A 26,224-nucleotide genomic window follows, 5' to 3' on the forward strand; every position below is an offset into this window, starting at 1 on the left:
TCTGTTGATACTGTTGTCATCCATGTCAGCCGAAGAGCTTTGCAACATAGGCCAGAAGGCCTATGGGGAGGGCACCCTGTAGAGCCGTAGCAATGAGGAGGAAAGAAAATTGCACACTAGCAAGCCCCACGGCTCTGGCCCGCCTTTCCCTCTGCCCACTGGCGGGGACCTGGAGACACACCCTTGGTTTTCTCCCTTAAGTACCACGTGTCTGTAAGATCTCAGCTTGTCCTTATTTCCATTCTGATTAAAGAAAGCACCAGTAACTCTTTGAGCAATTAAATCCAATTGATGTTTAGAACTCTTCTGGAGATCTTCCATCCTCTCCCCGAGCCCATGTGCGACAAAATACTAGTGAGAGAGCGGATTCATTTAGCGTGGCTTTAAAAATACCCACGAGCCGATTTGGGAAACAAGCTCCTTATTGGAAAGAAAGGATTTTCACTCGTTCACACCTACTATTTAGAAATCTCGTCCTGTCTTCTCTTCTACTTCCTACCCACCCAATGGCTGAGAGGAGTTAAGTAGAATTCAGCACCACCCGGCTATGATAATGATCCTTAGCCTCTAACATACCTTGGCTGGGGCCCGTCTCCCAAATAGAGACACACCTTAGGCCTTTGCCAGACACACCTGCCCTAATTCAGCCTGCCCCCCTCTGCCCCCCCGCCCCCCGCCATTGGCAGTTAAAGCTTTTAAGGCATCAAACAGATTTTCATACTGACAAAAGCTAGAAAGATCAGTAACACGTAGAAACAGATATGTATCACTTGTGAATGATAATCTCAAATGACCCCCCCAATGCCTTATTTTGTAAATCATGTTTTCTTACTATTTAAGTAACTTTAACATACATCATTCAACTTTTTTCAGAGAGAGAGAGGTGAAAACTCCGTAAAGAAAAAAAAAGCCACCCATATCACTTACTAAGAGAAACCATGTGAAAGGCAGTCCGTGCAAAAGGAAAATGCTGTACACGCCCCCTCCACGTCCTCGTGGGAGACTCAGGAGGCACCGCACTGGAATTATTCACACGGTAAACGTGGGCCCGGAGAGAGGGAGGCCCTGAGGATGCGTCTGACCTGCACTGAAGCACATTCAGTGTCCCTTCTCTTGGCGGCTTCGTTGCCCACTGCCTGTCTCCCCTCTCCCGTTTTCTCGCGCTTCACCAGTCACTCCGGGCCCGTCTCTCTCCTTCCCCATTCCCAGCCCGAACTCAGGAGGTGAACCCAAGGGAAAACCAACTGGGGAGACGTGAATGTGTGTTTTCAGTTCAGAGCCTTCTCGCGCCCCAGCTTTGGAGCACCCACGCCCCCCAGTCCTCCTTTTGCCCGTCCCTGTCTCCTCCTGCCCATACACACACGTCCCCGAGTCATTCAACAGGGCATCGAATAGTGCCCGCGGCTCACTGCTCACCTCTGCCGGAGTCCGCCTCCCACAGGGGCCAAGGAGAGTCAGCAGCAGGGAGAGGAGGAGGTAAAGGTTAGCGGGTAAGGAACCACCGCTGCTGAGATCCTGGCCTTGAGTTTCTTGACGGAGCAGCAGGCCACGGACGCACCTCCTTTGCTCCAGCCCTGGTGCCATCAGTTTTCCCCTGTCAGGCCACGGCTAGTCATTCTCACTGTCCAGGCCGGCTGGAGGCTGGCTGCGCTCTCCAGCAGGGCAGGACCGACCCGAAACACTCTGAGGGCATCACGGGCCCGCGGGCAGGGCACAGGGGCCGGCTTAGTGGGTGTTACCCAGGCAGGCCAGGTGGTGTTCTACCATCACCCCCTGCCTTTCTTCTCAGTTACCCTTATTTATGAGGACACAGTTTGCCCGGGGAGGCACCTGCACCGTGCCGTGGTGACGGATGAGCTCTCGTGTTGTCAGTGGTGAGCCCGGGCACCACTCACCTTCGCTGCTTGGTCACTCGACGATGATGGCGGCTAGGTCTGCAGAATAAGAACGGTATAGTAATAAGTATTAGAAAGATCCCCCCGGTTCGGAAAACAGAATAATGAGAATTGGGCAGTTGCTGAGGGCGATGGCCCAGGGGATTCCCGGAGGCCCACATTCTGCCTCTGGCCACAGCTTCACTGTTTTGATGTCATTTCATTCATTCTTCTTTGTCTTCACGTTACGGAAGACGCCTCCGCTGCTCCAGCGCATGTTAATGCCACAGGCTTCTGTCCCAGGCAAAAAGCCTCGCGTCACCACTGAGAGGAGACGTCAAAAGGGGAACCCAAGTCTGTGGCAGTCGGGGGTGGGGGGCGTGGAGAGGGGGATTTTTTTTCTCTTAATGCCTGACACATAGTAGGTGTTCCAGAAATCGTTTTTCAACGGACTTGGGGAAATGCAATTACCGTATCTCAGTTTTGTTTAAAATACTCAGTATTCGACGTTTTGAAGTCTGAACATTTTTCTCAGTGTGTCGGGGGCTGCTGCACTGGGGGAAAGCAGTGTTCCAGGAGTAGGAAGAGCAAGGAGGAAGCCGACTTTGCCTCTCAGAGCTCAGTTCCCCAAACCTGTGCTCTGCGGACGCTCTCCTCCTGCAGACGCTGCCAACTGCCGGGAAGGCTCTGAGGCCTTTGAAATACCGACGGGAAGAACAGAAACAGGAAAATCTATCTTTCAAACCAGTTTTGCAAGAGGTAGAAACTTGTATTCACCTTTGGGGTAGACTGTTTCTTTGCAAAAGTAAAGCTAAGGCCACAGAAGATGAGATATTTGTTTGAGAGTCTTTTGCTCCAAGGAAGGACATGCCGGCCTGATTGTCCCCTCAGTCAGGAGGGAGAATCGTGAAAACGAGCCAAAGCAAGCTCTACGGCATTATTTATTAAAGACTGAATTAAGACTGAGTCATTCAGACTCTGAAAAATACCGATGTTGGATTATGGTGCATCTGATGGGACTGTCCCACAGGGAACCATTATGGGGGGTCTGGTTTCCCAAGTGAAAAATGGACAATTTTTTTGTCAAGCTTTCTGGGAAGCTGGCAGCTTCTGGGACAAGAAGTGAAGACTTGGAGAGGCTTTAGGCTGAAAGCGACTCTCTGGGCCTCCGGACTGCTGGGCCTGGGCTCTGAAGACCGGAGACAAACTCGAGGGAACTCCAGGGTGGTGGACAAGAAGAGTCAGTCTTTATCACCCGGAGTGCCCTGTGTAGACAATGATGCAGTGCTCAGGACTTTCACGAGGGCTGAGGCCTCATGGAGAGCAATCATCTCCACCTCACTGAGGAAACAGAGGACCGGGCAGTATTTCTGAGGCCCCCGCCGGCTTCAACCCATATTCTTTCCTGTCCTTATCCTGCTCAGTCTCTCTTCACAACCCGAAGTGTTGCTTCAACCCCACAGGAGAAAGTTTGTGGTAACTTAGAGAAGAGCAGAATATGTTCATCCCCAACATGTAGTCACCAGAGCTGCCCGGACAAATCCGTCAGCAGTGGTGACAGTGAGCCGGTACAGACTGGGCAGCTGCACTGGGCGTGGTCCCATTCCAGCAGGGGGTCTCTGGTGCTCCTGACTCCTGACAGCTCTCTTCCTGTAACAAGGGTGGTCAGCAAAGCCAGGAGCCTCGAAGGGGACCATCTCTCGTTCTTCTCCCATCTCCCGAGAGAGTGCACAGAAGCAGACACCTGTCGGTCACAGTGAATCTAGTGATAATTACATAAATCACTAACTAAGTATTTGGCCATCAATGTTTCTCATTTCAAAGTGCGTGTAAATCTCTATCTACCGAGTCGCAATGCTGGCAGAACAGAATTCCAGGGAGAGATTGTGGGCCAGAGAAGACAAAGCCTGGAGGTCGTTTTAAAGCCAGGAACACATCTTAATACTTTTCTACTTGTTCTGTTTTTTCTTATGGAAATGTTCAAACATACCAAAACTAGAGAAAATATGAGTCCCATTCTACCAATAACCTGGCTTCAAAAATTATGGGCAGTTTTACAATTTCGTTTCATTTATGCTGCAACTTTGTTGGGTGCTGGACTATTTTAAAACAAATCACTGATAACATGTCCTTTCATGAACACTTCAGTGCCATTAGGAAAAGTCCTTAGATTAATCTATTAACCTTAAATCTATAAATCTATAACACATCAAATTCTAATGAATTGCTTCTCTTGCCAAAGTTTCCCCTTTGCTAAAACTAGAGGATAGTCATCTAAATAGCTGTTATAATAGAGACACACGACTTGTCCATTCACGAGACATAGTATTCTTAAAACAGGAGCAGAGTTCTAAGCTGACATCCCAATAATTTAGTGATCATTGATGTACTGCCTATATTTTAAGGAGCAGGTAATTTAAAACGTGTGGCATGGATTCAGTAGTCTGATCTTTTATCTATTAGCCGCAGTTGGGAGAATTTATGTGGCATTTGACCACCCTCAGATTCTCAAAAATTAGAGCAGGTAATGAGTTGCCTGTGTGACCTAGTCCAAGGCCAGCCCTCAGCCACAGAGATGAGATCACTGTCTGTTTCTCTCTCTCTCTCTTTCTTTAATTTTTTTTAGGCGAGGCAAACCTTCGTTGACCTCACAGATTGCAAGGAACTTGTCAGCTTACAATTCCTTATTTTTTTATTTTTTACACTTACAGCACCTGGTCTTCCTAGGTGGTCTCCCATCCAAGTACTAACCAGGCCCGACCCTGCTTAGCTTCCAAGATCAGATGGGATCGGGCTTGTTTGGGGTAGCATGGCCATAGACTGTTTCTCTCTCTCTTTAAAAGAGAATTAAAATCACAGGGCATAAAAGAATAATTCAATAAGTGGTATAGCAATTTTTGGTTAACTACTCAATAAAAAAATTTTAGAGTCTCAATTCATATCACATATCAATATAAACATGGACTAGAGTAAGAGATCAAATGTGGAAAATCAATCTGTAAATAACTAGAAGATAATAAAAGTGAATGTTGATCAAATTTCTGGGTGGGGACCAACTTTCTAAATGTTAAAACAACATAGGAAATCACAAAAAGAACTGATAAGTTTGACTACATAAAATTTATAACATATACAGGACAAGTAATAACAAATGTTGGAAAGGTTATGGGGAAAAAGGAACCCCCATACCCTGCTGGTGGGACTGCAAACTGATGTAGCCACTGTGGAAGACAGTATGGAGGTTCCTCAAAAGACTAAGAATTGACCTACCACATGATCTAGCAATCCCTCTTCTGGGTATTTACCCCCAAAACTTGAAAACATTTCATCCGCAAAGACTTATGCACCCCAAGGTTCACGGCAGCATTATTTATGATGACCAGGACGTGGAAGCAACTGAAGTGTCCTACGATAGATAATTGGGTAAAGAAGATGTGGTACATATATACAGTGGAATATTACTCAGACATAAGATGAAATACTGCCATTTGCGACGACATGGTCGGATCTTGAGATAATCATACTAAGCCAAATGCGTCAGACAGAAAAAGTTGAAACTACATGATATCACTCGTGTAGAATATAAAACTGAAGCGACAAACATGACAGAGATTCATGGACTCGGACAGTGGATTAGTGGTTACCAGAAGGAAGTGGGGGGAAGGGGAGGTAGACAAGGGTAAAGGGGTCAAATATTTGGTGATGGAAGGAAATCTAACTCTGGGTGGTGAACACACAATGCAATATATATACGACTTTCTGTTGAATGATACACTTGAAACACTTGATTTTGTTAATGTCACCCCAATAATTTTTAATTAAAAAATTGTATGTCTAAAACAAAACAAAATTTAGAACTTATATATATTTTATTCATTAAGTAAGCACCATTAAAACCATACAATAAATTGGAAATGATATTAGCAAAAGTTATGTCAGACAAAAGATTAATATTCTTACTTCATAAAGAAGTCATGCAAATTGATAACAAGAGCATGAAGACCCCAGAGGATAAGTGAGCAAAAGGCATCATGGACAGTGCACAGAAGAGGGACCACAAGTCACCAACATATGTTTCAAAACCATGATTAGATTCAGTCAAAAAACCGTCTTTTAGAATTTTTATTTTATATCAGTTTCAGGTACCATATTAGTTACAGTGCAATCGCTAGACATTTATGTAATTTATGAAGCGATCTCCCCGATGACTCTAGCACCCGTCTGGCACTGCACACGGCCGTTACCATACTGTTGACTATATTCCCTACGCTGTACCCTACATCTCTGTCACTGTTTTGTAACTATTAATTTGTATTTCTTCATCCCCTCACCTTTTACCCCTCCCCTCTGGCAATCACCAGTTTGTTCTCTGTATCTGTGAATCTATCTTAAAATGTCATTTTCATCTGAAAAACTGGCCAAAAAAAAAAAAAAAAAGACTGTACATGGCAATATCTAACTTGGACAAGAGTGAAATGAGATTGATGCCCATATTCACTTAGGAGTCAACAATTTGGCAGTTCAACCAAGAATTTAAGAACATGAATACAGTTTAACCCAGTGTTCCCGCCTCTGGCGATCTGTCATAGTCAGCAGCCTCAGGGGCTGACTGCATTTGCCCTGCCTGTCACCTCTCATTCTAGATTTCATTTCCTGCCTGATAGCTGCCTTCCCTGCTAGGCTGTAAGCCTGATGAGAAGAGATGTCTGTCTTCACCCCAGGGCTTGGCATGTAATAGGTACTGAGTGCTAGCTAGTTCAGGGTGAAATTCGGCCAGTGCTTTAGGCACAACGAAAAAAGGGGAGGACTTGCTCATCCCACAATGAGAGAGAGAATGGTTAATTTTTACACATACAGACCATGGAAACCATTAAAATGATACAAATAAAAAGTTTCTAATAAGATGGCAAAATGGTTGCATTCTGACGTTAAAGAAAAAGGAATACAAAATTGATAGTATGATTTCGATATGTAAACATAGAAAGAAAAACATCTAGCTCTATCATCTATTTTAAGATACGCCATTATTTTTATGTGTCACTAAGAATAAAAAAATGTCCAAGATGGGGAGTCTAATATGACACTCCACATATAACTATGGCAAATCAACCTCCCATGCAGAGAGGGCCAGGCAAAGAAACTCACTCGTGTCAACTTTGTCATTGGGTAGAGAGAGGAAAAAATCTGACCAGAGAATTTGAACTAAAATCCAGGGATTGCCCTGGCTTGCATTTTGAATTCACACCATCTGTGTGGTCCAAAGAACCTCAAGCAGAGAATTTAACTCCAAAGTAGTCTGGAGTTGGTGATGCCTCCAGATGAGAATTTTACCTCCGTGGGGCCAGCAGCAATCAGGAGTTGCCATAGCAATGTCAACAACTGAAAAATTTTGCATCCTAGAATTGACCAAATAGGATAAGCAAAATCTTAACACTGGCCTACTCGGTGGTGAGATTATAGATACTTAAAAATACTTTTACATAATGTATTTTATATACATTGTTTTTTTATATTATAGACATTTATATAATGTAGCTATATTTTATATAATATATTTTGTATAATGAAGATACGTTTAGTATTGGGAAAATAAAACAATTTTATTTAAAAATTTTGACATGGGGTTCCAGGGGGGACTCGTTTAGAAATATAACATTATTCTCAGGGCTCTGAATTGACTGCCTTTCATTCCTTCTTGACCTTCACACTCGTTTCCCACCAGAGCTATTCTAACAGCTAAATTCGGTTAGTTGCCTTCCTATCATGTGGAATTCAGTAGACACAGAGCAGATAAATCCGATGGTCAGGCATACAGCCTCTTTCAGGCCGTGAGTGTGTGTTAAGAGGTGTCATCCCCATCATTAACATTTTCGAGCTCCTACTATGTGAAAGATACCGGGTTAAGGCTGGCAGGAGGGGCCAGTTGCACAGAGGTATAAGTCTCCACTTCCGTTCCCTTGCTTAGTTGACAAGTACTTGTTTGAGCACCTGTTATGTGAGGCAGTAGGAGTTTAAAGACAGATGTGGTGGTTGGAGAGCTAGAACACGTACATAAGTGAAGACGAAAAAGCGCTAGGTTTAGGGTTTGGGCATTTTGGTCTTCTGTTTATATAGAAAATTGGTTGGTATGGAGATTAGGACTTTATTTCCTGGTATATATACAGCTTGAGGGTGTTAAAACAGGGGGTGCTGGTATCAGGGGCGCGGTTCACACAAAAGATCAGGAATCGGAAGTCCCTGGAGGAGAGAGGAAAGGTAGAGTTAAAGCTGATGGCTTTAGAAATTGACTGAGGATTCTCTGTGAACCCCAATTTTGCAGTTTAAAATAACATTTTAAATGCCTCGACCCTTGGGGTAAATCTGGTGGCTAAATAACTCAGAAGAGGGTGAAATAAGAACTGGGGACAGCTATTTAAGTAATGAGAAAGAACGAGGCAAGTAGAGACTTGTTCAGATACCCGGTTCATCCGAGGTTCTGGCAGGTGGGGCAGCTCGTGCCTTCTCAGAAGGACCCGGTGGGTTTATGCACTAGGTGTTACCCAGGGGCTGTTTATGATCTATGTGCCAGAGACACAGTGATAATATGATTTAACCGCTTTCCCAAGGCCATCAATGACTGCCTAAGGCTGCTGCTTCCAGGCCAAAATGTGTGCCATAACAAAGAATCTATTTACACAGCATTTTGCCCAAAAGAATAGGAACTGCTTTCATCTTTTATATATTCAGTTCAACCTCTTTGTCACTCCCCAAGGACAAGTAAGTGACTCTCCACCAGTCTGTGGAGATTTAGTCACTGAAATGGACGGGGAGCCCCAGGCAGGGTCGGAGAAGGCCAGGGCACTGCCCAGCTCAGGGCACACGAGACTGGCTTATACACACACTTCTCCGGGCCAGACGGCACAGCTCCCGGCCGCAGACGGCCAGCCCACGTCCTATGCCCCAGGGCTGCAGGCAGCCAGCGGTCCCCTCCTCTGCCTCACTTCCCAGCTCAGTGGTGGCTTCGGCCACACATCCAGGATTATGTAATACATATGTCATGGTCGATACGACAAGGGGACTTTCAAAAATGATGGTGGCGCATAAAAATTCACGGCGCTACGCTTATCTCACGCAGTCCCAGGTGAGAAGGCGCCACTGCCCAGGCACAGGTGGACAGACCCAGGTGGGTGCGCGTCATGTCACCACACATTCCCCATACCCGAGCACGCAGAGGCGCTCATGAGCTCTCAAACCCCGCACGCAGTTCGGCGAAGCCCGTTGGGAGGGCGCTGGCCCGGGCTCGGTCGCCAAGTCCACGCCGGCGGGAGGGCCGGGGGGGGGCAGGGCGGGGCCGCCGCGGGCAGGTGGCGGCCGCGGGCGGCGGGAGCGCGGCGGCCCCGTGGGCCGGGCCGAGCGGGGCGTTCCCGCAGCCCGGCCCTGCGCCCGCCCCTCGCCGCGCGGCTCCTCCTCGCTTCGCCATGGTGGAGCGGGGCGACGCGGCGCCGCTGCTGCGCTGGGCCGAGGGCCCCGCCGTCTCCCCGCCGCAGGCCCCCGACCTGCCGGCTGCAGGCCGGGCATGGGGCGGCGGCGGGGGCGGCCGGGCGGCCGCGGAGCCGCGGAGGCGGCGCGAGCCCGCGGAGCTGGGTGCCTCCGAGGTGCTGCTGCAGCCCGGGCGCCTGGAGCTGGGCGACGTGGAGGAGGACCAGGTGGTGGCCGTGTTCGTGGTCACCTTCGATCCCCGCTCGGGTGAGAGCCGTTCCGGGGCCGGGGGCGGGGAGAGGGTCGCCCCCCCACCCCCCGCCACACCGGGATGGGGGGCGGTGGGGGAGGGGCTCGCGGCGCGCTCGCCCACACACCTGCACCCCCCACCCGGCCGGCCCGGCTCCCGCGGAGCGAGCCGAGTGCCCCCGCGAGGTCTGGGTGCGGGACTCGGGGCTTTGTTCCCTGCGCCCTCCGGACCCCCTCTCCTTTCGGTCTCAGTCTGAGCCCCTGCCCCTACTGTCGTGTTTGCGCTTCTCCAGTGAGAGAGGGTCCTGTTTGTGGCCACAGGCACGCTGACTTTTGTTTTCTTGCTTGGCCAAAAGGTTTTTCCCATTAAGAGGCAGGACAACTGCCCCCTCCTCAACCCCGCCCCTTCCCAGGTTCAGAGCAGCTCCTGAAAGTGTCCTAAGCTCCCAGGTTCTCTGCTTCCCTGCCCTCGCTCCCCACCTGTCCCACCAAGGTAACTTTCCAAGCGCCAAGTTCACTTTCTCTGACAGCTTTATTCTGAGGAATTCACGCTGGGAGAATCAGGGATGGGATTGAGGGGTTAAGCTGGAGACGGATTATAGAAGCAGCCTCCTCAGGTAGGCTCTTGCTGGTAAAGGCACATCACCTTTAGCCGAACCCTGCAGTCAGGAAGTGTGTGTTTTCGTGGTGAGCGACCTCCGGGGGCGCGGGTCAGAAGTAAATGAACAGATACCACCAGCTCTCAGCTGGTCCTGGCCCCGGTGAGGCGCCTCTCAGTCCTAGAGCTGCTCTGTGATCATTATTGGAGGCAGGAGAGCTGAAGTCATGGTTCTAGGGTTTGAGAAGACCCAGGTGAGTCTGTGTGTCTCTAACTCCAGTGGAGGCGCTGGAACGTGGGTGCCTGTTAGGGGAAGATGTGTCTGCTGCTTGGGAGTTCCCTTCCTGAGCCTCCCATGAAGAACTCGAAGGGTGCTGTACAGTGTGAGGACCCTGAGGTGCGGGTGAGGACCCTGAGATGTGGGTGAGGACCCTGAGGTGCGGATTCGGACAGGGCAGAAAATACGGTTCCAGGCCCGGGAATGTAACTGTGGGCGGCAGTTATAAATCAGGAAGGCGCAGGAAGTGACAGTTTGAAGGGGGCAGGAAGGGGAGACCAGGCCTTTTTGGTCTCTTGGTCCCATTCCAATAACTTTCAAACTTTGTCGACTATGACCCACCCTGTGAAATTAATTTTACATCACAGTTAACACACTCACACACATACATATGTAACTGAAACAAGTTCCATGAAATAGTACCAACCCTCCAACATGTAGTGCACACTGGTATTTTCTATTCCATGTGTAAAATACTTTTATGCTGTTGACACATTGACTCATGCTTGGGACTCCCAGATATCAGTAGTTTGAAAAACTGCTATTTTTTGCCCCAAGTAACCCTTACTGCTAGACAAAAACATGCTTGGTAACTAATTATATTCACTATGGTCTACCCCATCACCAACAGGTAAATATAGCAGGTCCTCGAATAACATTGTTTCATCTCACCTGGTTTCGTTATAATTGTTGATGAGAAAAAAAATCGATTCCCAGCCAGGGCCACCGTCCGTCTGTCCGTGGGGTTTTCCCCATGCCTGCGTGAGTTTTCTGCAGGGACTCCGCCCCCATCCCAAAGACGTACACCTGAGGTCAGTAGCGAGTCTAAAATGTCCCAGTCTGAATGAGTGTGGGGCTGAGTGTTCCCTGTGATGGAAGGGCGTCCTGTCCAGGGTGGGTCCCACCTGCGCCCTGAGCCACCCTTGACCCTGAACTGGAATAAGCGGGTTGGAAAAGCATTATCTTTCTTGTTTGTATGAACCTTCCTTCAATGTATGTATAGCTCCCATTTATTTCAGTGTTTGATATTTGAAGTGTTTTGGGGTCTTTATTTAGAAGTCTGGTGACGTTTGTGTGACCCGAATTATGCCATAGGAACTTAACCCTTGTTTATATCAATTAGCCTGTGGTAAAACTGGTTTTGTTATATACGTGGTTTCGCTTTAAAGTCACAGTTTCCAAGATCCTTTGGACAAGATCCTTAGCGTTGACAGGAGCGTGCGATTCGTTCTGGGATGTGTTTAAGAGTAATAGAAGAAAGGGAACATTAATGGGTCTGACTTAGGGAGGGGAAGGAGGAAAGACCGGCCTTAACCACAGGTGGAGTTGATAAAATTCAAAAGCAGCTACAACCCTCGCCCTGCCTCGTCAGTCACAGCTGGTGAGCGTGGTCTTGTGGGTCTGTGACACATGCGTACACAGGCGTGTATGTGTAATGGTGTCCAGATTAAGGGTAGAGTAAAACGAAGGGGTTGTCACTGATACCTGGACCCTTTACGCAGGCATTTTACTACAGCGGTGTTTCATTTAATTCTAATCACCATTCTTATTCGATGGTCATTTATACGTGAGCATATAATCCGGATGCAGAAGAGGAGTAATTTTATACCTCTAGATACAAGGTTTGAAAAGCTGAGTTGGGCATCTGTAGGAAAAAATCTGAGAAGAGGAAAGAGGCATAAAAGATGTCATTTTCATTGGACTCATGGTTTGAAAATGATGGTTGTTGGATCTACAAATGATATGAGGACTGGGAGCTTACACACACACACACACACACACACACACACACACACACTCACTCTCACACTCTCTCACACTCTCTCTCACACTCACATTCACACACCCAGTCTTTATGTGGAGCAGGGAGTCCCTGGGATGGTGGTGCTGGCCATCTGGGCTACAAAGCTGCTATTGAAACCAGGCCCAGATGCTAACTATGGAAGCTGGACGGGAGAGGTTGGCAGCCAGAATATCGCTTTTTCATGGTTTTCAACCTATTATTTAGAGCCCTGATTTTTAATTTTTATTTTGTTCTTTGGGTTTCTAGTAAAATGTCCTTTTTCTCTGCTTCATTAAGGGAAGAGGTACTGTCACACTTGGAAATCAGCCCTCTCCTCCCTCCCCCTGTCTATTGAGGTGACATAGCTGTCACACCATGTGACTGAACTTGTGGGTGGACCTGAGGCAGATAAAGCTTTGGATCTGCAATGCATGACACCTGTGAATCTGCCTCATCGGACTGTTTCTTTATGAGATTCACTTTGAACGGCTACATTTTCCCCAGAGCTATTTTGTGGGTGTCTGGGGGGAATATCTGCGTGTTTGTATTGGGGCAGCTTAGGTGGGTGGGGGATGACTGAGGGGAAGAGAACCTGCTGAGGTTTTCCAGGTGTTTCTTTTCCCTTCTTCCTGGTTAGGGATGAATTGCTACCTGTTCTTTCACCTCTAGCCGGTGCCTACATTACATCTAAATACTAATTAAGTGCATCTAAATGCTCCTGGGTTTATGTCAAATAAGCGTACTAAAAATCCCTAAGTTTAATCTCCACACACTCTCCGTGTAGTCAGTGAAGTACATTTTCTTTAAAACAGTGCAAGAGACGGAAGTGCACTGGGATTAAGGCTAGATGTGGTGTCTGGGGCATGACTTGGAATCTGCCCAAGTCCTCTGACTTGTCCAAATAATAAGTGACTCCAGCCATGGCTGAGACAGTGACAAAGTGGAATGAGAATGGAAAATTTGGAGCATAATTTTGAGATGCAAAGAGCAGTCCGGAGAATGGGCAGCTGAAAAGCAAAGAGAAAGCCAGTCGATAGTCACCAGGAAGGTCTCAGAATGATTAACTCTGCCACGCCCTTGCTCTGTCGTTTCCCTCAGATGTCAGTGGAATACAACTGCGGTTAATTTCACTAACCCCACATTGGCAGGCTCCTTCCCAGGCTGTGGGTGATTCACCTGCTGTGGTTTTCAGAGAAGAGTCGATTTGTGGCCATCTGCCGTGAATTCTGTTTCCTCTCTTGAAAGTCTATGGAGAATAAAGCAGGGGTGGGAATTCCAACACCCACCAGTTAGTTACTCAGCGCCCACCATGTGTCAGGAACTATGCTGGGCGTTTCAAGGACCTTGCCTCTAATGCTCCTTCCAACAGTCCTCTCTGTAATGAGGAAAACTGACGAACAGAGCCACTAAGTCGTGTTAAGTCCCAAGAATAGAGAGGGACAGAGCCCAGAGGTGATCCCAGGTCCACCTGCCTCCAGTGCCTGCTCTCCTTCCGCACACCGCTGCCCAGTGTAAAGTGACACGGGAGTCTGTGAAATGGAAGGTTTTTGTCCATGTAAATTTAATGCACTGGAATGCAGCCACGGATTGGCATATGGCTGACTCGAAGTCGCCAGGATGAATTTCTTCCTCCTTCAGGTTTCTTTAGACTGACTCTTTCCTCCTCTGCTTTGTGTATACTCTCATCTTAGGTGGTTTTGAGACTGCATATTTAAAACTATTTAAGACCAAAAATCAAGGGATAAGGACTGTTTACTTTTCCGGTGTTGGAGTCGGAACCAAATAATCTTTAGAGGTTTCTTCCGTTTGGTGTTGGGAACACGAGGATGTCTGGCTTCTTGCCTTTGTGCACGAGACAGGATTCCTTTTTATTTCTCAACTGGAATCAGGGCCATATGTATATACTGATGGGAAGAAGCTGGTGGAAAGAGTAAAAATCAAGACTTATATTGGAAAAGGGGAAACTGGCACAGAGCTTCATCGAGGTCAGAGGCAGCTGTAAACCAGACCTTCAGCTGCAGCAGCCACTGCTTATGAAATGAAGACCTCGAGAGGAAATTCTTGATAGGGAAACACCCAACAAGGAAGGAGAAGGAGGAAGGAAAGCCACATATTTCCCATTAGAGGTGGTTTGGGTTCAAGTTCATTGCTTTTTTTTCCCTACTTTAAATACATGAACTTTCTGACAGGCAACAGCAGTGGCAGCTAATGTCCATTCTCCGTAGAGAAATGGTGGTTCATGAAATCGATGCCCAGGGATGTGGTCTTTACACATTTAAACAAATAGAAGACAGACGCAGCCCTGTATGTAGATAGGACAGAACACATCTCGCCTAGCCTAGGAGCGTGTAACACATCAGCCCTGGGAGACCCTCACACACACACAGCTGCCAGGCTGACCTTGGAGTGTCAGGTACATCTATAGCCAGGCTCAGCATTGCCCTCTGGCTTCCTCCGGGTAATTGAGCCGCCAACCCAGTAAGCTGTTGGTTCAAGTTCCTTTAAACAGGGACTTATTTATCTTTGCAGGAGCCCAGCACCTGGCACTGTGCTGCCAGATGACGTTCCACCAATATTTACTGAATGACTGGCTGAATGTACACAATGCAGATTGCCACGTGTGTCCCTCGCATGGTTATGTGGACCCCTTCTCGGAAGTTCTCTTTGCAGCTGGAAGCTAGACCGTGCCTGTCGGTAGGCACCTGAGACAGGCCCAAGAAAAGGGTGGATGTGGAGATGGAAGGAGAGAGAATTAGGGGCAAGCAGGCACCGTCGATGCTGGCGTGTCTCTCTGATGGACTCCCCCTGCGTGAACCCGTGCACTGTGTCTTTCCAGGCCCTGGGTCCCTGGCCGAATTCCTAAAATGCAGTGAGCGTGATGGAAAAAACCAAAGGGCTTAGAGTGTAAAGACTGAGCCTGGGTTAGGTAGCATTCTGTAAGGGTTTTTCTGGCATTAAATGGCTTCCCACCAGGATTGCTATTTCTGCAAAATCACTTTCCTTTAAGGCTGTACAAGTTTCCTATATCAACTGGCTTCCAAGGTTTGAGAACAGAATATTTCTATTAAACGATGGCCTTTAGCCATGATGTCACTTCATGCCCCTATTTCTAATACATCGCCTCGATTCTTTTTTACTTTTTTAAAGTCCTTTATGCTTACCTTACATTTTTTCCTATCTCTTTTGTTTAAATTACATTCCCTAATCGTAGGTTGAAAAATTAAACGTCAGAAAAGCTGGAAGAAATATGTACTCCTAAGAATCATTGTGCTATGAAAATCATGTACTAAAAGTGACAAGATTTATAAGGAAAAATGATATCTGGGCACAACACTCAAAAACCGTCAGTGACATAGTAAAAACAAGGTAGGAACCTAATCAAAATGGTAGGACACTTCTACATATGATCAACAGTTAAGAAATACATAAATATTCAAAATATGGCACTTTGCTTTAAAAAGGCCTGAGGTTCGCTTATGAAGGCGGGTGTCGGAAGGGTTGGGCTTGAGTTCCCGTGAAATGGAAAAAGGGCCATGTGACATTTGATGGAAAGTAGTGACGACAGAGGTGATGGGCACACCACGAGATCAGGTAACAGGCGGACGTTTGAGGTGTGCATGGAAAGGGGGTGCGTGGGCAAGGGGGTGCGTTCTGTGTATTCCTCCGCGTCTCGGTTCAGCTGAGCGTAGTTTTCTGCCTTTGCCTTGTGAGCTTTGCGATCGGAATCGGGTATCAGCAAACGCGAGTTTCCTTACGATCAGGTTGTTCCCTAATATATCAGTTGCTACAGAACGAATTCGGCCAATGTTGTAACACAACCGACTGTGCACAGATATACTTTTAAAAATTGTTTTGCTGAACTATTTGAAAGCAAGTTGCAGACATCACAACATTTCTTTTCTAAATACTGGAGTATAAATTTCCTAAGAATAAGGCTATTTTCCTACATAACTGCAGTATTATTATTACCAGCCCTAGGGTAATTCATCTAGATTAATTTATTGGTTAGCTTTTTTTAATTTAATTTTTTTAGAGCAGTTTCAGGTTTATAGAAATCCGAGCAGAAAGTATAGAGCTCCTCTATACACCCCACCCACTGTTCCACTATTATTATCTTACTTTAACGTGATATATTTGTTACCGTCGGTGAACCAATATTGATAGACTATTGTTGACTAAAGTCCACGGTTTACATTAGGCTTCACTCTTTGTGTCGTATCCGTTTCTACGGGTTTTGAAAAATGTACAGTGTTACGCACCCACCGTTACAGTATCGTACAGAATAGTTTTACTGCCCTAAAGGTCCTCAGTGTGCCACCTGTTCACCTTCTCTTACCCCCTGATCTTTTTACTATCTCTACGGTTTTTTCTTTTCCACGGTGTCACATAGTCGGAATTATACTGAAACCTTTTCAGACTGGCTTCTATTAACAATATGCATTTAAGGTTCTTGCATGTCTGTTCGTGGCTTGATAGCTCCTTTCTTTTCATTGCTGAGTAGTATTGTATTGTATGGATGTTCCACAGTTTGCTCATCCGTTCACCTTTTGAAGGGCATCTTGGTTTGCTTCCAGTTTGGGACAGCTATGAATAAAGCTGCTGGAAACATTCGTGTGCAGGCTTTTGGGTGGACATAAATTTTCAACTCACTGGATAAATATGAGTGTGATGGCTAGATCATGTATAAGACCATGTTTAATTTTATAAGAAACTGCCAAGCTGTCTTCCAAAGCAGCTGTACCACTTTGCATTCCCACCAGCAATGAATGGCAGTTCCTGTTGCTCCACATTTTGACCATCCTGATAGAAGCGTAGTAGTGTCTCGTTGTTTTAATTTGCAATCCCCTGATGACATATGATGTTGAGCATGTTTTCTTATGCTCATTGGCCATGTGTATACCTTCTTTGGTGACATATCAGTACATGTCCTTTTGCCCGTGTTTTAAATTGGTTTGTTTTCTCAATGTTTAGTTTTAAGATTTATGTGTATATTTTAGATATAAGCCTTTATCAGATATGTTTTTGCAAAGATTTTATCCCAGTGGCTTGTCTTTCCATTCTCTTTATAATATTTCTCACAGACCAGAAGTTTTTAATTTTGATGAAGTACAACTTAGCAATTTTTGCTTCATGCATTGTGCTTTTGGAGTTGTATCTGAAAACTCATTGCTAAACCCAAGGTCACCTAGATTTTCTCCTATATTACATTCCAGAAGTTTCATAAATTTGCATTTTTATACTATTCATATCAAATTAATTTTTGTGAAAGGTTAAGGTCTGTGTCTAGATTCATTTTTTTGTGCGTGTGGATGTGGATGTCCAGTTTCATAGCACTATATGTTGAAGAACTATCTTTTCTCCATTGTATTGGCTTTGCTCCTTTGTCAAAGATCAGTTGACTGTATTTATGGGGGTCCATTTCCAAGCTTCTGTTCTGTTCTCTCGATCCGTTTATCTGATCTTTCACCAACACCACACTGTCTTGATTATTGTAGTTCTGTAGTAAGACTAGAAGTGGGTAGTGTTAGTACTCCAACTTGTTTTTCTTCAGTATTGTGTTGAATGTATTCAGTATTTTGGGCCTTTTTCCTTTTCAGATAAACTTTAGAATTAATTTACCAATATCCACAAAATAATTTGCAGAGGTTTTGATTGAGATTGCATGAATCTATAACATAAAGACATGTGACATTCCCCATGCTCAAATTGTTCTCTAATACATCAAATATAGCAAGCATAATATCAAGCTATAGATATAATTCCCCCCACCCCGAGCTGTTTGTAAGCAAATGCAGACATGGTGATACTTTACTCCTAAATACTTGTGTATAAACCCCCTTAGGGTAATTAACATTAAGTCATCAATTAGCTTTTAAAAAATATACCTATCCTCAATAGTGTTGGGTGGCTTTTTTGTTGGTTGGTCGGTCGGTTTTGTTTTTAATGCCTGTGCTGTGCTAAGCACTGTGCCGTGTTGGAATGTGAACATAAACAAGCAAAGTTCCTGCCTTTGAGAGGTTCAGTCTCCTGGGGAGACAGCCAACAAAGACAATGGTTATATTAGGCTGAGAGGAGGACCGTAGTAGCTTTATCGACTCTCCTTTCATTCAAGGAGTGTATCAGCAGGAATGTTCTCCCTGTACAGTGGGGAACTATTCACAGTATGGCTGCGGCTTCACTTCCGCCTTCCCAGTCTCGAGGGGAAGCATCCAAGGGAGGGAATTCTGAGGGACGGAGTTCAGCCTAGCCATGGGTATTCACCCGATGACAAGGACAGGATGGTTTCCAGTGGCGCTATTTGTAACAGCTTTAAATTGGGAATAAGCTTAATGTGTCTCAACAGTTAAGTAGATGAATAAACTGTTAGGATGAGGATTATAAATGAACAAACGATTGCTCCGTGCATCGACATGGATGAGTCTTGCAAAAAATGTTGAGCAAAAGAAGACACACAAAAGAATACAAACTATGATTGCATTTATATATATTTTAAAAACAGCAAAGCTAATGTATGGTGTCAGAAATCAGGATAGTCTGATTACCTTCGAGAGAGGGTTAATGACTTGGAGCGGGCACAAGAGAGGCTTATAAGGTTCTGCATCTTGGTCTGGATGCTGGTTACACAGGTATGTGCCCATTGGGAAGACTCACTGAGTTGTGTAGTTACGATTTATGTACTTTTCTGTACTTTAGTAAAAAGTTTAGGTAAATTAAAGTTTTAACGAATTACCGAGGAATCATGGATAGACTAGGTGGAAGGAAAGAAACTAAGTTAGAGCTAGTTGAACCCAGTAGGGAGCAGCATCGGGGGCGGGGAGCGGGGAGAAAGCCAGCAGATACGAGGAGAGGCAGATTAGGCAAGGACAGTCTACCTGGGGGCCATCGCAGCTGCATCCCAGGCTGTCCCTCTCCTCGGCCAGCCATCTGTTGCCATCACAAAGTGTCCGGACCATGTACACAGACACCCAGGCAGGCTCATTGGCAGAGTCACCCGCAGAGTACGAGGAGCAGTCCGTGACCCCGCGGACAGGGGCTCCCCAGCGCAGGCAGAAAGAGCCAGACTGGAGATGGCAGACACTGATGGTCAGCGGGGAGGACAGAAGATGAGGGAGCTTGGTGCTCTAAACTTGACCTTTATCCTCAAGTTCACCCTTCTTCCAGAGTGCTACCTGCTTTTTCTTTAACCCTTGAAAACAACATCTTTCTAGCTTTTCTCTTTCATAAAGTCTTAATTCCCTCTTTTTTATGCTTTCTGTTTTAACTCATTGACTAGTTGGTCAGATTCTTCATTCTTCTCTTGAAAATAAATTACTCGAAAGTGTCTTAGGCTGTTGAATACAGGACAGGGTCATCCCCTATGTCCGCCGGTCCAGAGACTGGATTGCGTGGAGGTAGACTAGGTGGGCAGCACCTCTGACGCCCCGCTGACCTGAAAGCGTTGTTGCCTGTGATTGTTGGTGTTTCTCATGCCTAGGAAATTAGGGCTTGGAGTGCTGATGAGGCGTTTGCTCTGAAATGAAATCTCACAAGTAGCTTAGTACTTTATTTTGAAATCTTCCGAATATGCATGAAAATAGGGAATGTTCTACTGTGTTCTCTCTAGCCTCTAGGCAACACTGCTGTTGTGCAATTCTCTGATCCCCTCAGTCTGATAGATGCTTGTCTGTCTCTGCTACGTTCTGAAGTCCCACGTCATAGCATTGACCCCCCAGAACTGTAGCCACTGGTCTCCTTGTCTGTCTCTTTGTTTACCTCTGGACTCTAATCTGTCTGCCACCAGAGACTCTTTCTTATTTGACTTTGTAGCTTCAACATCTAGCCTAGTAGAAACTCAGTAATTAATGATGAATGAACGAGCCCCCCCGAATTCCGGAAGCGAAGAACCGATGGCTGAACCTTGGAGAGGGGCCTCGTCTGGGGAGAGAGGAGAAAGAGTGGGGCCCTTTGGAGTAACCCAGGAACTCAGCCAGCACGTGGGTGATGGATGAGGTGTGCGCTCAAGCACCCTGGTGTTTGAGTCAGCAGTACATTTCTGGAGAAGCCACGTGTGCTGAGCCCTGCACTAATAAGCCCTCTTCTTTGAATGATGTTGTTTCTTTTAACTTGTGGCCTCCCTTCCCCACAGGAAACATGGTAGAATGGTGTTTACCTCAAGATATTGATCTCGAAGGCGTTGAGTTCAAGTCTATGGCCAGTGGGTCCCATAAAATCCAGTCCGATTTCATGTAAGTACTTGTGAATATATGTCTTCTCTGTACCATTTTCTCTCCACCCTATGCTTTCCCCAGGGCATAAGCACTCCTATCAGGGGTTCTTCAGGGTGTGTGTGTAAACGCCTTGAAGATATATGCATAGTTTTGTGTATATCAACTTTCCAGCAAGAAGGTCCCTAGCTCTCATTAGGTTCTCAATGGGTTTTCTGACTCAAAAAGGTTAAGAATTCTACCATAGAGGGTTCTTTCCCTTCCTAAGATATTATTGGACCTCACTAGATGTTTGACTTTAAAGAAAGAATAGAGTCTTGGTTGAGTTTTGGTTAACTCGAGACACTTATGTGCGAAAACTTGAAATCCCAGCTTTACATAAGGCCAGTTTATAGTCCTGTGTCATTAAGATTCTTGCGAGGGGGCAAATGGAAAGAACGGAGGATAATGAAGTAGCTTTAATCTTCTCATTGGGCTGAAACCATGACTGATAGCAGTCTGAGAAAGGGGAAGGAAATGGACCGATAGGTCTGGTCATATGCGCTATTAAAAACATTAGAGACGCAGGAAGTGGGGTAAGAATCAACGTGGTTTATGCTAATAAAACAGTTCACCGGTTCTAGACAGGCCTGAGGATGAACCTTTGTTCTAGTCCTCCCGTCAAGGCCTTAGCAGGACAGGAGGAGGGATGTAGTCACAGCCACGGGCAACCGAGCAGCAGGCTTGCCGGAGATGGAGTCCAGGCTCCAGCCGGATGACCCTGGGCGAGTTCCATGATTTCTTTGAGCCTTGGTTGTCTCATTTGTGAGGCTGAGCAGCTTAGCTGATTGTTCTCCTAAGATTCTAAAGAAGTGGTTCTTTCGGCCGAGCTCTCTCATGTAGACCCCGGATGGTTACTTGTCTTCTTGGAGATTGCAACTCCGAGGAAAAGGCAAAAGCAAAACGAAACGACTCGCTCCGATTCCGAGCCCCATTGCGTGTCTGGCCTGTTGCAGCTACTTCCGGAAGGGGCCCTTCTTCGGCCTGGCCTGCTTCGCCAACATGCCGGTGGAGAGCGAGCTGGAGCGCGGCGCCCGCATGAAGTCGGTGGGCGTCCTCTCTCCGTCCTACACCCTGCTTTACCGGTACATGCACTTCCTGGAGAACCAAGTTCGGTACGTGGCCTGCGTGCTGGTGCGGGTGGCGGCGGGCAGCGGGGACCTGCCGGCCGGTGCGTTTTTGACAAGCCGTGGGAAAGAAAGGGTGGGTGCCAAACCAACAGATGCCCTTCCAAGAACGGCCGTGGCCATGTGTCCTCTGCCCCAGGTGGCGGGCGGTCTTCTCGTCTCCACCAGCGTCCTGCATGATAATTCTTCACACTACTGTGAAAGCTGGGGTAGATTGTGCTTTCAGTTTGCATTAATACTGTCATCAGTCTGGTTTAAATAATTCGTTGTCGCGTACATGGTTTTTGTTACTTTAAGCCATGACAGTTGCCTCCCTGCCCCTGGTAGGCAAACGGACTCAATTTTTTTTGAAGCCTAATAATCATTTCTCATTTAGGGTAATTTTTATTATTTGGGGTAATAGGAAGGGAATTTTTATCAGAATCAGCAAAACATTCTTTTTCATTATGCAAGTAATGTGATTTCATTTCAGATGGTGAAGGAGAAATCTATCCCTAACCCTTAAGCCACTGTTAAAATTTTAGCACATTTGCCTCTTTTCTGGTACGTATGTGTATGTGTACTTTAAAAAATATATGCAGAGTATCACCTGCACTTTTTAAATTATAATTTTGATTTTTTTTATATAACATCTCGATAATTACCTTTGAAAGAACATGAAATTTATCGTTCGTAGGAAAAAACATGTTTATTGTTTTAAAATTTACAGACGAGTACCAACGAATGTAAAAACATGTTTAGTATTTTAAAATTTACATACAAGTACCAACGAATTTTTTAAATCCTCCGAAATCTTAATACTCAGAGATCCATTGTCAATAATCAATGAATGCCATTCTAAAACAAATAATTTGACAAAAACAGGATTACTATTTTATGAAGATTTAATTTTATTAAATAGCAGCCTGTTTTAATGAAGAACATTTAATTTTACTTGTGTATATCAGGAAGAGAGTAAACGAAACTGAAGAAATTGTCAGACTTGAAGGGGATTTTTTTTTTCCACAGTAAGATATTATTTCTTGAACTATTCCTCCAACAGTAAGAAAAATGATGAAAAATATGATATGGTGTCATTCTGATTTTTACCGAGAAGTAACACATATGCAGTAAGATGCACAAACCTTTGTAGAGGTGTCGCTGGTTTTTGAATTGCGTTTCAGCTGTTGACAGCCTATCAAACTTCTCTCTTCTGTTTCACATCTCAACTTTTATGTATTCCAAGATCTATTACATATAGTTCTGTAATCATAATTCCTGCAATTAAGTCTTAGTTATATATTTACGGCCACTTCCGGGACTCAGCGTGGCTTGCTCCACTCCTGAGTTCTTGACATGATTTTTTTCTTGGTTGGTTGGATTTTGTCATCAAGCACTTTTTTTTTTTCCACGAAAGAGTCAACCCTATTGGTCCGTTACCTTTATTCTTGGCAGGTTATAAGATTCTTGAGTATTTCTTTCTACTTGTCAGGATGCTGCGGATATTACTGTCCTGTCTTCTGATATTAGTTGTTTGGGAGAAGGTGTTTCTGTCTAGATATCTATAGATTCTATCTTTATCTGTGATGTCTCTGAAAAATTTTTTGGCGGGGATAGTTGGTCTCCTTTGATCTATAGCTGTGTCTTTTATTTTAGGAACCTTTCCTTCTCTAATAAAAATTTCAACTTTTCCATTCCATTTTTTTTCCTTCAGGAGTAACCAGCTTTGTATATGTTTTCTCCACATTTATCATTTTGATGATTACCATAATAGTTCTATAATGCTAGAGCTGTCCCATAAGCTTACTTGATTATTCCCTGTGGTTGAGCATTTAGCATGTTTCTAAATCTTTTTCATTCCTCCTCTACCTTTTGGAGCTCTGGTGAACACCTTCATGCATATATCTTTTTTTTTTGGTATTTGAAAAATTTCCTCAATTTTGCATCTCAGAAGTAATATCATGGAGGGAAAAATAACATTTTTATTGGGATCCTGATACTTTTTAAAGTGATTATTTATTTTGAAAATAACTTCTCAAAAGCCAAAAATTATAAGGAGATATATATTAGCATCCTGGCTAACTAGTGATAACAGACACCAAGATACAGTGGCTCAGAGAAGACAGAAGATTCTTCCTCTATCATGGAACAGTCTAGAAGGAGGCAGGTGGACAGGATGGCCAGCCGCTGTTCCGTACAGTTGTTCAGGGACCACACCGCTCCCCTCTCGGTGTCCCGCCGAGTCCTGAGAGTGTTTTTCTGTATTCTGTGGTGTCCAAAGCTGCCCACCGCTGTGCCTGCATGCTGGCCCCCAGGGAGGAGGGACAGACCTGGGACTTATCCACGTCACTTCTCACATGCTCTCAGTGACAAAGGCACCCCCTCACAGGAGACTGGAAAAGGCAGTCTCTAGGTGGGCAACCTGGTGACCAGTTAAAGCTCTGGGGCTTCTATGTGCCGTTCCCACCATGCAGGGCGGACATCTTTCCCAGCCCAAGAGAGACGTCGGAGAGGCTCATTCAGCAAATGCCTCCTGCTGAAACCCAGGGCTTCTGTGGGACGTGAGGCAGTCCTTTCCATTAGATGAGGACATGCTTCTCCTTATCCTGAAAACCTCTAAAGGCATAGACAAGTCCATCTATTCTCTTTGCCTCTCAAATGCAATGGAGATGGTTGAGCCACAACATAAACTCCTGTTTGGAAAAGGGAAGGATGAGAAGTACAAGCAGCCATCAGTCCGTAACCACACTGAAGTTCTGCCGAGCAGAATGGGCTTGGGCTAAACCGTGGTTCTGCTGTCCAAACTCCCTTGTCCATTTTCCTCCAAAACCGCTTCTCTAAGCCGAAGAGCTTCAGAACCCGTTTCCTGCTGGCATAGATTTGCGGGTCTAGTGGTTTCTTTAGGGTTGCGAATTCACAGATGTCTATAGGCCAGGCATGTGACAATATAGGCCCCTCAAAAACTAAATGGGTTTCCGGTCTGTTTGCGTCTGATTGGTTCCAGGTAAAAGTATCCACTGCCAAAGATCTCTCGTGGGTCTTAGTTTTTGACTCAGCGGACTGTGCATTAGTCACCGGTCTCCTCGGCCCGTCCATCTTTCCCTCGCTTTGCTGGCAGCTGCCTTGAGGCTGGACAGTGAATCTGATCTTTACAAGTGGTCTGACACCCATGTCTGGCTGCGAATACCTAACTGGAGAGGCTCTGAGGGAAATTCTTATCTCCTGCGCTTGGGGTACAGAGTAATTGGCTTTTCCAGACCCATTGGGGTCCCAAGTGATTGGAGTCTCCATTAATTTTTATCGTATGGCTCAGAGAGAGCACGCTGCCCTTTGGCTACATTTTCTTCCATTTCCGCTGGCAAACTGGCTAATTCTCGCCTATTTCCATCTTACTCTTGTGGTAGCTCACTAAGTACAGCAAGGAGCAAACAACATTATGTCTCACTGCTTCCCCCAAAGCCATCAGTTCAGATGACACAGGGCCTGACTTCCGAGTTAACTGCAGTTCAAGCAAATTTATAGCTATACCATAGCAAGAGTGACAAGCTTTCTAGTCCATGGTATCCATTTTCTTACCACCTTCCCTTGCCGGCTGCTAAGCCAATGCCACAATGTGGTGTTTAATACCGTGGCAACTCATTTCCAGGTGTCATTTTCTGCTTTAGCTAGAGCACAGGCTAAGTCGCCTTAACAGAGAGACCCAAACCACAGTGACTGAACCAAAATAGAAGTACAGCTTGTCCAGCACGACGGTCCCAGAGGGAGAGAAGCGGTCCAGTGTGCTCGGTGGCTCTGTTTTACTGAGTCATCCTGGGACCCACGTCTTTCTGTCACGTATCCTGCCCCCTCCCAGAAAATTGTCTTCATCCCCGTGGCAGAAGCTGACGTGCCATCCCCAGGCCACGTTCCCGCGTGCAGGGAGTGGGGAGACACAAGAATCCCAAGAACACGTTGCTTCTGCTCGCATTCCGTTGGTGACTTCTTGGTTTCCAGCCACAGCTGGCAGCGAGAAAGTCTGCAAAATGTGGTCCTTAACGGGGCGGCCACGTGACCAGCTAAAACTGAGAAAGTTCTGTTACTAAAGAAAGAGGAGAGTGGCAGTGTCTACCACTGGCATAAAATTAAAGTCTTTCCCCAGTTCCCACAGCCATTCAGGAATCACTGTGAACTTCTCACGTGTCTGTCCTAAGTGTGCATATACGTATATGCAAATACGAATGTGTGTCTTTATTTCTCCCCTCTTCATAGCACGTTATACATGTTTAGTACCTTGCTTTCTCATCGAACAACCTATCTGGGAGATCCTCTCGTAGTGCAGAGTACATCAGTACACGGAAGGCGTCCTCCTTTTGCCTTACGGTTACGTCGCGTGCCCTGTATGGAAGAACCATGCCTTCTTTACCAGGTCCCTTATCGACGGGCACTTGGTTGTTTCCGGTCTTCTGCCGTGACAAATAACGCTGCACTGGATCCCCACAAACAAGACTCATTTTCACATGTGAGCGGAACAGGTGTGCGTTCAGCTTCCAGACGTGAACTCGGTGGTTCGGAGGGTATCTGTGTTTGTAATTTTAGTAGCTATTGTCAGATTGCTTTCCGTGGAGACTGCTGTTCTGCACGCCCAGCCGTCATGCAG

General features: G+C 45.9%; 1 protein-coding gene and 1 pseudogene across 9 annotated transcripts in view; one reads left to right on the top strand and one right to left on the bottom strand.

Annotated features, from left to right (window-relative positions):
- The first annotated feature begins 873 nt into the window (after nucleotides 1-873).
- Nucleotides 874-26,224, top strand: part of DENND11 (DENN domain containing 11) — a 51,922-nt gene continuing 26,571 nt past the window's right edge. For 8 of the 9 annotated variants that reach the window (XR_005652386.1, XR_005652385.1, XR_005652387.1 and 5 more), the window contains exons 1-3: nucleotides 9,317-9,599; nucleotides 20,365-20,464; nucleotides 21,439-21,597. Coding sequence is in view for 4 of the 9 variants with exons in the window: in XM_039860954.1 (XP_039716888.1) it covers nucleotides 9,332-9,599; nucleotides 20,365-20,464; nucleotides 21,439-21,597 (527 nt within the window). In the remaining 5 variants the exon portion in view is untranslated. Of the gene's footprint in view, nucleotides 1,037-9,316; nucleotides 9,600-20,364; nucleotides 20,465-21,438; nucleotides 21,598-26,224 lie in introns of those variants that run through there. The other variant, XM_039860958.1, reaches the window with a different exon arrangement.
- On the bottom strand, nucleotides 4,577-4,695 carry LOC120601291 (uncharacterized; annotated as a pseudogene).

The sequence above is a fragment of the Pteropus medius genome, unplaced genomic scaffold (assembly GCF_902729225.1).
Source record: "Pteropus medius unplaced genomic scaffold, Ma_sr-lr_union100, whole genome shotgun sequence".
NCBI classification, from domain to species: Eukaryota; Metazoa; Chordata; class Mammalia; order Chiroptera; family Pteropodidae; genus Pteropus; species Pteropus medius.